Source organism: Cotesia glomerata, linkage group LG1 (genome assembly GCF_020080835.1).
Source record: "Cotesia glomerata isolate CgM1 linkage group LG1, MPM_Cglom_v2.3, whole genome shotgun sequence".
NCBI lineage: Eukaryota > Metazoa > Arthropoda > Insecta > Hymenoptera > Braconidae > Cotesia > Cotesia glomerata.
Window position 1 is genome coordinate 32,297,708 of NC_058158.1, and position 13,783 is coordinate 32,311,490.

General features: G+C 28.5%; 4 protein-coding genes across 6 annotated transcripts in view; 2 read left to right on the forward strand and 2 right to left on the reverse strand.

Moving 5' to 3' along the window:
- Window positions 1-4,891, forward strand: part of LOC123261031 (unc-112-related protein-like) — a 32,236-nt gene extending 27,345 nt beyond the window's left edge. The window contains exons 3-8 of the mRNA XM_044722507.1: window positions 211-479; window positions 627-1,046; window positions 3,059-3,487; window positions 3,762-3,974; window positions 4,325-4,561; window positions 4,669-4,891. Coding sequence (XP_044578442.1) covers window positions 211-479; window positions 627-1,046; window positions 3,059-3,487; window positions 3,762-3,974; window positions 4,325-4,561; window positions 4,669-4,869 — 1,769 coding nt within the window. The 3' untranslated portion in view covers window positions 4,870-4,891. The remainder of the gene's footprint in view (window positions 1-210; window positions 480-626; window positions 1,047-3,058; window positions 3,488-3,761; window positions 3,975-4,324; window positions 4,562-4,668) is intronic.
- Window positions 4,892-5,934: 1,043 nt separating this feature from the next.
- Window positions 5,935-8,511, reverse strand: LOC123262663 (testis-specific serine/threonine-protein kinase 3). 2 transcript variants are annotated; one of them, XM_044724993.1, is made up of 4 exons: window positions 8,061-8,511; window positions 7,816-7,989; window positions 7,061-7,720; window positions 5,935-6,200 (listed from the first exon to the last, which is right to left on the reverse strand). In XM_044724993.1, the coding sequence occupies exons 1-4, from the start codon at window positions 8,142-8,144 to the stop codon at window positions 6,042-6,044; spliced, it is 1,077 nt and encodes a 358-aa protein (XP_044580928.1). In that variant the 5' UTR covers window positions 8,145-8,511; the 3' UTR covers window positions 5,935-6,041. The 2 variants fall into 2 exon arrangements, with proteins under 2 accessions (XP_044580928.1, XP_044580937.1); XM_044725002.1 differs by lacking the exon at window positions 7,816-7,989 and having other exon boundaries at window positions 5,936-6,200; window positions 8,061-8,510.
- Window positions 8,512-8,604: 93 nt separating this feature from the next.
- On the reverse strand, window positions 8,605-9,983 carry LOC123262676 (40S ribosomal protein S25). Its single transcript, XM_044725014.1, has 3 exons — window positions 9,844-9,983; window positions 9,263-9,358; window positions 8,605-8,930 (listed from the first exon to the last, which is right to left on the reverse strand). The coding sequence occupies exons 1-3, from the start codon at window positions 9,844-9,846 to the stop codon at window positions 8,667-8,669; spliced, it is 363 nt and encodes a 120-aa protein (XP_044580949.1). The 5' UTR covers window positions 9,847-9,983; the 3' UTR covers window positions 8,605-8,666.
- A 635-nt stretch (window positions 9,984-10,618) lies between these two features.
- LOC123262684 (zinc transporter 7) lies at window positions 10,619-13,495 on the forward strand. 2 transcript variants are annotated; one of them, XM_044725024.1, is made up of 2 exons: window positions 10,619-10,805; window positions 11,379-13,495. In XM_044725024.1, exon 2 carries the CDS (start codon window positions 11,403-11,405, stop codon window positions 12,546-12,548), a length of 1,146 nt encoding a protein of 381 aa, XP_044580959.1. In that variant the 5' UTR covers window positions 10,619-10,805; window positions 11,379-11,402; the 3' UTR covers window positions 12,549-13,495. The 2 variants fall into 2 exon arrangements, with proteins under 2 accessions (XP_044580959.1, XP_044580967.1); XM_044725032.1 differs by lacking the exon at window positions 10,619-10,805 and adding an exon at window positions 10,884-11,025.
- Window positions 13,496-13,783: the final 288 nt, after the last annotated feature.

The following is a 13,783-nucleotide window of genomic DNA, read 5'->3' on the forward strand; positions in this document are numbered from 1 at the left end:
AGAAAATTAATTATTTTATACATCAAATTTTTTTTTTTAATTTTTGTTTCAATAATTGCATCATTTTTAGTTGTAAATAAAATTGTTTCGTTTTTTGTAAAAAAGAATTTTAGGTGTTTTTTTTTAGTTTTTAAAAAAGTTTAATAATTAAAAACTTGTAGAATTTTAAAAATTTATTTAAAAAAAATTATAAAAATTTAAAATTGACAGGAATAAGACATCCAGAAGAACTATCATTTTGCAAACCCCTTGAGCCTAATCACTTGAAGTACAACTTAAAAGATCTGCCAGCGAAAAAGAAGATAGAAAATCAAAAGAACGGACATTGGAACGTGCCAGCGGATACAAACACTTTTATCCCAGTCAGTCAAAGTCCACAAGGATCGAATGGAAGTTTAGATCAGAGCAGTCCTTTTATGTGCGCTCCAGTCACCCCGAACAATAGGAATCACAGCACGCCCATCAGTTCTCCAGTTTCAGTAAGATCCACCTCTTATCTAGATTTTATAATTTAAAATAATATTTTCTTTTATTATACTGAATATATTAATAACTTAATAGTTTTCATTTATTATTTATGATTTTATGATTTATGATTTATTTATTATTGTAATTTAATATTACAGCATACGGGCACTTGGAAGAGGAATAATAATTCATCAGGATTCGGGAGTACCGGTTCATTCAATGCAAACAATAGTACAATGAGTTTAGAGGCATTAAACGGTGGGATGACCGAGTCATTGGCTCAGAGCCCATCCGCGGCATCACCAGACGTCCATGCCAAACTAATAAAACCTAAAAATCTGGTGGAACGCGCACGGATGAACGTCGCATGGCTTGACTCCTCTCTCTCAATAATGGAACAAGGCATTAGAGAATTTGACATTCTCAGACTTAGATTTAAATTTTATTCGTTTTATGATTTAAATCCGAAAACTGATGCTGTTAGAATCAATATGATTTACGAGCAAGCTAAATGGCAGCTTCTCGCCGAAGAAATTGATTGTACTGAAGAAGAGATGCTGATGTTCGCAGCTCTGCAGGTATTATCAATTATTTTATATTGTCAAACGATAACCGTCCCTATTTTTAATCTTTTTAATGGCCTTTAATGGAAGACTTATGAGATCACTCCACTGTCCATTTATATCTTGCTTTTTTATAAAAAAATATCATATGTTTTTTTATTTTTTATTCGTACAACCATTATAGAATTTGGTATAGGGATTAAATTTCTCCAAACTCAGTAGGGATTCTTATTCTCGTTTCTTTTATATAAAATATCACACGCTAGGCATTAAATAAAAGCTTGTGATTGATAAATCCTGTTCATATTTTTTAATTAATTTTATGAGTAACAATCTTTGTAAAACGAAAATCAACTTTAACATACTGAAGTTAGAGGGAATCTAAATTTTTTTTTAATAAATAAAATAAGACATTGTTTTGTTTATTACTATCTACTCAGTTTTGTGTCTGGTATTCTGTAATTAATACTATAAAACTTAAATTTTATGGCATGATTAGTGAGTTTATTTCTTGAAATACTAACCCGGCTGTTGATTATTTATCGGCAATTGCAATTTATTACATTGGATCAGTCATATTTCATAACTTCAGACCTTATCATTCTTATAATCGTACTTTATATTAATAACAATTTAAAATAAAATCTAGAAAATACTTCTGTTACAATGAATGTTAATTGCTGCAATTATAGGGCCTGTAGAAAACGGGAAGTATTACGAAACTATCTAATGTGATAAATTATTACAGTATGTAGTGATCTGTAATATAATTCTGATAATTCAAAAACTAATATTATTATTGTTAATAATTTAAAATAAATTTAATTTTTGTTTGTTAGAATTTTTATTTTAATTAAAAAAAATTATTTAATTATAAAATTTGACCTTCAGTTGAATGTTAAAAACAAACTTGATTAATTATTAGATAATTCAATAATTAAAAAACATGATTGTCCCACATTTCGAAAATTTATCTTAGTAGAATAAAGTAATTATAATTAACAAAAGGTCGAGGTTAATTATTTTAATAAACAGTCTTAAATAATTAAATTTAGCAATTAATACCAACACCTTGATTGTATCAGCTCCATTTAATGACTGTTTTTTTACAGCGCAATAAAAAAAATTTATTCTTCAGCTATTAACGGCGTTTTAAAAAATAAAAAAAAAAGGGAGAAAACTTTTTATAAAAATATAAGGTCAGGGCTCTTAAAATAAGTTATCAAACTATTTTAATTTAGTGGAGTCCTCTTACTACTCGCTGATAGTAAAGACCATAAATTTTATTACAGTAAAGATATCTAATATTTTTATAAAAAACATTCCCACGTATCTTGCGACTAATGTTAATTGATAAAAAAGATTATTAATTTAAGAAAAACCAGACAATACTGACAATTTAATTGAATGAGACAATACTTAAAAATCAATAAATATAGTGTGTAATTTAAATCGATAATCAATCTTAATCTCGAGACATTAATGCGCGTGGGTACAGTCATCGATATCGCTAATAATAAAATAATATAAATAAAAAACATACAAGCACACATAAAAGTATTACATATTTTTAATGAACCTACGTATTTGTTGGTTGTTATTTGTTACCTTCACTAGTTTGGCGTAGATCGTGTAAAAATAAATTAACACAACTTTCTACTTTGAAAATTTTTTATTATTTTCTTTGTTCATTCATTGTATATCTTAAATCTCACTTATATTTAATACATATACATATTCCCTTCCACAATATAAGTTATATATGTATATATATTATACGGATATCGTATGTTTAACGAACAACTGCAACCCACGTCGATGACCTCGTGTTTTTGTACGTACACCTACTCATCACTACCAAGATCGATAAACTCGTCTCAAACTTATTCTCTGTATTTTCCACCAATCTTCTGTTTGTAGTAACGTTACTTTTATACTTTACTATGCAAAAACAGTAAAAAAAGAAGAAATGTAAGATGATAATAAAGAAAAAAAATAACTAAAAAAATGTTTGATTTATTTAACAGGTACAAGTGAATCTCCAGGCAAGTATGCCACAGCCGAGTTACGAGAGCAATGGATCATCATCGCTGATTGAAGATGATATTGATGCAGCACTTACGGATTTACAAGTCAGTCTCGAAGGTAGCAGTATCAGTAATGGAACCAGCGATGTTACTCAAGTACCAGAGCTCTGTGATTATCTTCGGTTCTTCAAACCAAAACGTTTTACGCTCAAGGCATTTAAGCGTTACTGGTTCACATGCCGAGATCTACAGCTCAGATTGTATAAAACACGCGAGGAGAGCCACAGTTCTGAGGCACCAGCTTATATTATTAATTTACGGGGATGCGAAGTCACACCTGACGTTCATCTCTCTCAAGGACGTTATGGGATTAGATTAGAGGTCCCTAGTGCTGATGGAATGACGGAAATGTGGATTAGATGTGATACGGTAATATTTTATCTTCTTACTTATAAGAACTTAAAAATTTTTATTATTGTGAGATGATACTAGAAACAGAGAAAATTATAAGTCGTATGAATGCCGAGATTATTGTACATAAATTTAACAGGTGATGTTTGTAATTGAGTACCTGAGGAAGCTACGAAAGTGGCGAAACGTTGTATGAAAATTAAATAAATATCAAATATTAAATATCCTTAAAACAAGAACCGATTAAATGTTTTTATAGTAATTTTAAACTATATATAAATAATTATTTTAGGAACAACAATATGCCAAGTGGATGGCTGCTTGCCGGTTGGCTGCTAAAGGCAGATCATTAGCAGACTCTTCCTACGAAAGCGAAGTTAATAGTATCAGCGCCTTCCTACAATTACAAAGACCAGCTCCAGCACCTGCGATTAATCCTAGTTCACTTAATATTACACCTGAAGACTATGTTGCGCCCAGATATGCCAAGAAACTTAGAGGAAAAGTAAGTGTATTTATTTTTTAAATAGGCTCAAGGGAAAGTATTTTAAATACTATATTTAAATAGTTGGGAATTGGCCTCTTTACTATTCATTATACGTGAGGAAGTATTTATAAAATATTTACATTGAAATTCTTTTAAAAAGTATCGTGTTATCTCTGTACAATAGATACAAGTTTTATTATTATTCTATAAAATTTTATTTATTATCAGTCAATATAAACACTAAATAAATACTTTCTATTAAACTAAAATTTTTTTTATAGTTGAACTAACATTTGAGATATTTTAAATATTTTTTATTAAGTCATTAATCTATCAATTAATAATATAAATAATTATAAATATTTCAGCTGGTACAAAGAATCTTGGAAGCACATGCAAACGTCAAAGATCTTCCATTAGTCGAGGCTAAATTAAACTACATAAAAGCATGGCAATCACTGCCTGAATATGGCATTTCATTGTTCATCGTACGATTCACTGGAAAAAATAAAGACGAATTACTCGGTATCGCAAATAATCGACTTATGCGTATGGATTTGCACAGTGGAGATCACTTGAAAACATGGAGATACAATACAATGAAGGTTTGTGTGATTTATTGTTATTTTTTTTTTTTTTTTTTTTTTTTTTTTTTATTGAACACAAAAAAAATTTTAGAATACTCGATAATAAAATAAATTTATGTATTTAGGCCTGGAATGTTAATTGGGAAGTCAAACATATGATGGTACAATTCGAAGAAGAGAATATAATTTTCGAGTGCCAATCGGCAGATTGTAAAGTCGTACATGAATTTATTGGAGGCTATATATTTTTGTCAATGCGTTCCAAAGAAGCTAATCAAACGTTAAACGAAGAAATGTTCCACAAATTAACCGGTGGATGGGTTTAAATGTTATTAAAAATTATTATAACAATAAGTATAATAAATTTTGCAAAAAGATAATAACAAAAGTAAATATAGAATAAAGATAATATTTAATGAAATAATTGTTGGATAGTAAAATTAACTATGAAATGATAATTGAAAAGATAACGTGTTTGTTATGTAACATAAAAGAAACTTATGACTTACGAAATATTTTAAAACATATACATGAGTGCCTAGTGACTTGTTATTGTAAAAATAATATACAATATATAATTTTATATACTTATTATTATAAATAAATTGATAATTATTAATAGTTAATATTGAATTATTAATTATTAATAAAAGATAATGTGCAACAAGAAGTAATCAAACCAAAATTGATTTATATAAGGCCCCCAACGAGTCTAAATTTTAATTAATTATTTTCAATTTTTTTTTAATTATTTTAATTAGTATATATGCACAAGATTTTAATCTAGACATTAAAATTTTTACAAATATCACTAAATCTACTAATTTTATTGTATTAATATCTAACTATTATTATTATTATTATTTTTATAACTATTAATTTTCACTGTCATTTTTATTTCACTACTTTTTATTTAAATTATATAATGCTTTTTATTTTACATCCGGATGCATCTGCATTCAATATTTAAAACTCAAATTTTTGAATAATTATTTTAATATTAAATTTAATTTTAAATATTATTCTGTATTGACTTAAAAATTTGAATGATCAAAATTTTATAATTAAATAATTTTTTTAATTATGAACAAAATGAAATTTTTATGAAATATTTAAAGGCTAATTAATCGATTATTTAATGAATTTTTGTAAATTATTTGTCCAATTAACATTTAAAAACTAAAAAAGAATAATTAATTATTATATATAAATATACATGTCGTTTTCACTGTCATATTAATCTAGATGTACATTAAATTAAAAAAAAAATTAGTTTTGTAAATTAATAGACTATAGTTTGTATATTAAAAGATATATAAATATATATTTAAATTAATATCTACGTTATCTAACGTCAAAAAATATAATTATTGATTAAAATAATATATTTTATATGTAAGAAGCTTTATTGAATACTGTAATAAATAATATTCAATTAAACACAAGTATCGAAAATATAGTTTTGTAAATATATCAATTTCTTTAAAGAATATTAAAATTATAATTTATTAGTTGTATTCTTGAGTGGATTGAAGAAATTTTTTTTTGGATCAACCGACATGTTTGTATTATTTTTAGGTAACGTTTCTGGTTCTTTGAATAATTTCATTGCTGTTTTCATGATTGAGTCATTTGGAACTTGGGCTAATTCATTTCCCTAATAATAAATATTTATTTTTTAATATAATTATCATTAAATAAATTTACAAATAAATCGCGTGCCAAATGCCAAAAGGGCGTATAAAAGTTATACGCCCTTTTGACTTTGCAAAACCAAAAAGGTGTATAATTTTTTTTTTATGAAAATTAATTTAGCAGATATTTTATAATTTTTTTTTTTAATTAATTATTATTTAGAGTCGGTTTTAACTGCTGTGGTCATATCGCCGACTTTAACTGTTGGGAGTGGTACGTTGGGGTCTTTTTGGGTTGTGTAAATCTTAACCTACGCGGCAAGGGCCGAATATCAACCAAGTTGGTTTCTAAAACCAGCTTGGGATTCGAACCCAGGCCTGGCTGGTAAGTTAGTCCGAGTTCTTTATAGGCCATGCGCCTTAGACGACTCGGCTAACGTCACCGGTTTTTTATAATTTTAGGAATTTTTTTAATAAATAAATTAAGTTAAAGAAAATTAGAAAAAAAATTTACATTTAGAAAATTAAAAAAATTAAAATCAAATTTTTTAGAAACAATTTTTTGGGGCAAATTTATTTATTAAAAAAAAAATTAAAAAATGGTCAAATGACTGCTAACTTTAATGTTATTTTTTTTTTGGTGCCAGTCGTTTTGTAAACATATTCTAAGCCTAAAAATGAAGAAAAAAAATTCCTAAAGCCAAAAGGGCGTATATCTTAAGATACGCCCTTTTGGCATTAGTACGTCAAAAATTTTTTTTCTGCAGATCTTTACGTTTCGAGCGATTTTAAAAAGAATGGTAAAAAAAATTTTTTTTTATACGCCCTTTTGGCATTTGGCACGCGAAATGAACCTTCAGCTTAAAAAAAAAATCAACAATACCTGATGCTGTATCGATGAAGAATGACCAAATCGGCTACTAAAAGACAATTTATCTTTCTTATTTTTTAGCCACTCATGTGCTAAAACACGGTCAAGCGTAAGTCTCACAGTAACATCAGGCTCCAAAATACGCTTGACAATATTAACAGCCAGCGGTGACAGCGTTTTGAGTACCCGAGATCTAAAGACCCAATTTTTCCCCATCTGATCTTTCAGCAGCTTTTTAATATTGTCATCCTTAAAGGGCATCGTCCCGTTGAGCATTATGTACAAAATGATACCGAGCGACCAAACATCAGCCAATTTTGGATTGTATGGCGTGCCAGAAACAACTTCTGGAGCAGCGTAAGCCGCAGACCCGCAGTACGTGTAGCTCAAAACCCGTTTGTTTTCCTCGTCGACGCAATAGCGCGCAAATCCAAAATCGGCTAGCTTAACGTTGAATTTACGAGACAGTAAAATGTTCTCGCACTTTAAATCGCGGTGCGCAATATGTTTGCCGTGCAAATACTGCAGCCCTGAGGCCATTTGACGGAACCAGAGCTTTGACTGTTGCTCTGACACAACACCGCTGCGGATTATATGATCCAATAAGTCACCGTTGTCTGCATAGCGCATGAAAATAAACACACGTGGTCCTCGTTGTAGTATGCTGTGTACCTGAGTGACAGAAATAAAATGAGTAGATAATAATAATTGATTTTCATAAAAATAAAAAAATTGGTAAATTAATAAATAATGTTTAAACAAAATACTTGAATGATATGTGGGTTTTCAACTTTTGTTAAAATTTCAAGTTCACGGGGAAAAAATTTTTCAAGGAAATCTGGAGGTGCTTTTTCTTTATCAAATATCTTACAAGCAAGCCGCATTTTTTTTGAACTATTATTATCTAGGTAATCTGCTAGGTGAACGGTCGCATAAGAACCCTAGTTTATAATTATAATAAATAATAATAATTATTATTATTAAGTTAATAGTAAAATAATAATAAACTTACCTGGCCAATTTTTTTGCCAATAAGATAACCACGCTCCTCGAGAGCGCTGACTTCGGAATTTCGCGGGCTTAGTCTCGTGGCCATTCCAAATCTTCTTCATTTGCGAGACACTTATTAATTTTTTAATGAATAAAATGCCAATTAATATTGGTTATGTGTCGAATAAATATACCAATAACATTTCGATTTGCGATAATTAATTTTGATAGTTATTTAAGTTATTATTGTCGGTAATTTTTATCAGCGAATAATAATTAAGGCACGAATGTCTCAAAGGATGATGCGAGTTACTGGAATTTAGTTAATCAAATCCAGTTTGTACCTTGTCGTACACTGGAATTATTTAATAGGACAATATACTGTCAGCCATACTTGAAATTAAAATTAAAACAATTGCGCATCAAATTCTTTAAATTATTTTCTTATAGTTAATTAAAAACTAGTAATTTAATGGCATTAATTAATCAAAATGATTTATGAGTAAGATTTTATATTAAAACTTTTAATTATTGTAGTTATAAATAATAAGATTTGCAAAACTTAGTAAGTTATGAACTTTTTTTGTTTTTATTTAGTATTAAATCAAATTATACAGATGAAAATTCATTACGCAGCGGGATCGTCGCCCTTGGTGGTGCGGGTGTAAATAAGTTGAGCGTGGTGCTGTACAACTTGTTTAATCAGACCTTTTTGGTGAAGTTCGAGGAGTGCTCGCCTGGCAAGTGATCCGCGGATCTTCAATCTTTCACTCACAATTGATGGAGTGATCAATTTGTATTGAGGTACTTCCTTGATAAGTTTGTCATATGTACCCTTGTCGAACAACACTGCGTTGTTTAACTTGTCACGGACTTTTCCTTTGGACCACTTCTGCAAATTTAATATAATTATATTAGTAATTTATTTAAATGCATTGCAGTGATTACTAACAAAATTGAAGTTAATTATAGTCTTTATTTTCAAGTGATATTAGAATTAAATTTGATTTTTTTTTAATAAAAGTTTTTAGTGTTCTAAAAGCTTAATAAAAATTAAATAATTGAAACTATGATTGTAATTATCAATCGAGTATTACGACTAGTTCATTTAATCATTGAAATAAAAAATTATCTTTAAAAAAATATATCTTAACAAGAATTTAAATACTTAAAGATTTAAATAAATTATAATAAAAATTAATTGTTGATTAAAATAAAACGCACCTTCTTCTTGGCTTTTCCACCAGATCCTCCTTCCTTCTTTTTTTGGGTCTTTTGAGGTTGTTTGGAGGAACCTCCCTTCGTGTCCTTCTTGGGCGGCTAAAAAATAAATTTCACTTTTAGTTTTTGCTCAACATACAATAAAAATAAATAATGAATTTATAAAAGATATCAGTCTCATTAAATCAGATTTTGCTACCACGGTGATAGTCTAGATTTAAAATTATCGTCATGTTGACAAAAGTTAGGTTATGACTGCACTTTTATTAATTTATTAATTAAGATTTACTTGATTAGTAAAAAAATAAGAAAAAATCGAAATAATTTTATAAAATTGAAACATAATGAATTGTGATAATTATTTAATTATAAATAACAATAATAATAAAAGATTAAAAAATGAATTGCCATGTGACTAGACAAGAGGTCAACAATGGTTATAATATAATCACACTTTTTTAGAAACTTTTAATTGTAGAATAAAAATTTACTTTTTTTTAGTTTCATTTTGCAATAAATATTTTTATTATCAGGTGCAGTATAATTTCAATTAATTAAAATAACTGATAGCTGGAAACACTCACCATAATGACCGATGCACTGTAAAAGAAAGAAAGAGCGATCTGCGGTGTTGATCTCCGCAGTCGGAGCGCTGCGATCGCCGTTTATTGTCAAAAGAGAAACTACATACAACTCAATAATTTAAATAATTTCATGGAAATCTTTTTTAGTTAAATTTTTGTTGCTTATAAATAATTATTTATTTATTATTTAATTACTATTTAAACGTTAGTTTTTATTTATAAAATTAATTTCTCGTTTCAGAAAAGTAAAAGAAACGCGGAATCGAAACAGACCAGGGTCGTAGTAAATAATTTTGTACGAGAAAATTTAACCTGTTTGACAGAAATAAGTATGTCAATAACAATGAGGTAAAAAGAGAAAAAATTTTATTTTTTTATCTTGGAATTATTTGTCATACGTTCCTGAAAAAAATTACTCACAATAGAGGGCGCTTACAAATTTTGATAGTTTTATAAATTTTTAAATTCAACATTAGAATTTTTTTTTTTGTATAAACAAATTTATATTTACTCTACAAAATATTTTTTAATCTATTAAAAAAAAATTTAAGCTATCAATGCATTTTATTAAAAAATTTAATAGTGTATAATTTTAAATTATAAGTTATAAAAATAAAAAGACAACTTAATTGCATGATTAAAATTTTTAATTAACTATTAAAAAAAATTAAATTTTTGTTTCTTTTTCAGAAAACCTAGTCCTCATTTCTTATTCCTTATTCAAATAAAAATGTTAGTTAGATGACATAGACAATAATATTTGATTGGTTGGTAGGATCTTGATCTATTCCCTTTACCCTTCGCCACCGATTCAAGCGATGGCGTTCACCCGTGCGTTCTACAGCCGGGAGTCGTTAAATTTATTAAAATAATAACACAACAAAAATGCTCTTTGTATAAATAAACAAAATTATAAATTAACTTTATGTATTTATTTGGAACTAAATTTTCATCAACTCGAGGTAAGTTTTTTAATTTGACGTATCATAACCTTACGGTGACGTAAGGTTGTTGACACGTCAGACAACTTTAATATTTCTTTCAATTAATATTTTATTTCTGCTATTATTTTTATTTATCAATAAATATAATTCAATTAATCGATATATATTTTTTAAAAAGTTAATTATCAAGTGTACTTGAAATTTGTAATCATTTATTTAATGCATTGTGTTCCTTATGGTAGACTTTTTTCAACTAGATATTTTAAATGAAATTTATGTTATTAACTTTATTTTACACTAAAGAGTAGTTTTTTTTTTTATTGATAAGTTGAAAAATAATTTATTAAATAACCAAGCAACAGATGTCTGAAACATTTTATTTCAAATAAAATAACTTTGATAGTTTTTGAATTTTTCAATTCTTTAATATTCTATTGTTAACTAATAAACCTTTCGCATTTTTTGAATAAAAAAATTTTATCTCCAAAATATTAATTTATTAAAAAAAAAAAAAAAAAAAATTACCAACCATCTGCTGCTTTGTTACTTGCAATTAAAAAAAACTTGAATAATAAACTAAATTAATTACAGGTTAAAAGCTGATGAACTAGCAAGATGCTTCCATTATCGCACAGAGACGGCCGAGGGATCGGCAGTAAAATAAAAGAAAAAATATACAGCTGGAAAAGACTAATTTTCTCGGACCCAAACACAAGGAACTTATTTTTATTTTTATTCCTAAACTTATCATTCGCATTTGTCGAATTGCTCTTCGGGATATGGACCAACAGTTTGGGGTTGATATCCGACAGTTTCCACATGTTCTTCGATTGCACTGGTCTGGTAGCCGGACTGGCAGCATCAGTGATAACCAAATGGCGAGCTAACGAGCGGTACTCCTTTGGGTACGTCCGCGCTGAAGTGTTGGCCGGTTTCGTGAACGGATTAGCGCTCCTCTTCGTAGCAATAGGCATAATGTCTAACGCGGTGGAGCGACTGATCGAGCCGCCGGAAGTAAAACACGAGAGATTGTTCGCGGTCTCGGTGATGGGACTGTTCGTCAACCTGGTAGGTATTTATGCATTCCAACACGGACATGGCCACAGTCACGGAGGTGGCGGACATGGTCACAGCCACGGTGGAGGACATGGACACAGTCATGCTAATCACGGAGCATTGAATAATCCTGGAGTTACTAATCTAGGAGTTGGAGTCGGCATCAATATGGAGCAAGGACACGGACACTCTCATAATCACAACCACAGTCACAATCATGATCACCATGAAATAGAAACAGACACGATGTTGCCAGCAGGGAACTCTCAGATTATGAAGGGAGTGTTTTTGCACATTCTCGCTGACACTCTTGGATCTGTGGGTGTAATTATATCAGCGATACTGATGCAAATGTTCGGATGGATGATTGCTGATCCAATTTGCTCAATGTTCATAGCGTTGATGATTATAATTAGTGTAGTGTCTCTGTTGAAAGAATCAGCAGTGATACTAATGCAGAGACAGCCTGTCGCGCTAGACCACGTTCTTCCTGGGTGTTATAACAAAGTAACACAGTTATCTGGAGTTTACAGTGTGCAAGAGCCTCGCTTTTGGACTCTTTGCTCGGATGTTTATGTCGGGACTTTGAAATTAGAGGTCGCTAGGACGGTGGATCCTAAGTACGTGGTAGCTCATACGGAAATGATATTCCACGCAGCTGGTGTCAGATATCTCACTGTCCAGCTAGACTACACGTCCATGTGATGACCGTATGTTAGTAATTATTGTAATGGTATTGATAATTTTGAGTATAAGTGTCAGTATGAGAATAAACCGAGTAAACAATCGCCAAATTGTTGTAAAGTACTGTCGGTAAACAGTGTGACTATTTGTGGTGCTTGTCAGAAAGAATTGCAATATCTTTCATTGATTAAAAATGTTGTTGGTCTTGTTAAATTTTTTGGCAATTATATTGTCACTAGAAAAAATTACTATAAATTTCATCTAGAAATTGTTTAGTTTTAATGTTTTATATTTAGTATAAAAATACTGCGTGAGTGAGGAGTAATTAATTATTAATTTGATAAAATTTTCTATTACAATATTGTTATATTTATAACCGCGAAAGATTCACTATAATTTTGATATTTTTTATTTCAATTTGAATTTTTAAAATAAATTCTTTATATGTATTTTTTAACTTTCGTCAGGTCAAATAGAAAATTTTGTATAAAAATTGAATTGTTGAATCTAATAAATTTATGTGCAGTAATGTTTTAATAGATTAAAATATTATTTGTAAAATAATTTTAGTGACAAGTCTTGACAATTTTTATTGTACATTTGTCCTTAATTTTGAGTATACATATAAAAATAATTATGGAAATAGATTATAAAAGTGGTTAGTTAATTAAAAACTAATAATAATTAGTCAAATATTGAAGAAAAGAGTGGAATGGTTGATGTATAATTTGTAAATATAATTAATCAGTCATCATGTATTGAACGGCTATAAGACAGAACATTTATATCTAATCTTTAAACTTTTTATAAATAATATAGTAGTTTAAGTAAGACGTGTTGAAGTAAGTGGCAATGATACATTTATATATTAACTATAAATGAGTTAAAAAAAATTAGTATTTAATGAGAAATGTACATTGAGGAGTTCCACCGTTTATTGGATCTTAATAAATGTTACTGCCAAATTATATCAGTTATTCAATCAATGACAAATATATAAAATTTTTAATTTACTTAAATGTACTATACTATAGTATTAGATATGATAAATTAGAAAAAATTTGCTTTGATGTACATTCAAAGATGACAGCTATAATTTTTATTTACAAACATTGATAATATTTTTTATTAAATCCAAGTTTTCGCAAGTAATTGTGTTAAACATTTTTAAAAAATTTTTTATTCTTTCTTTTTTAAGTTCAATTGAATTGACTATGGATAATACAGTACTAAGATTTTGAAATGCTTTTTATACA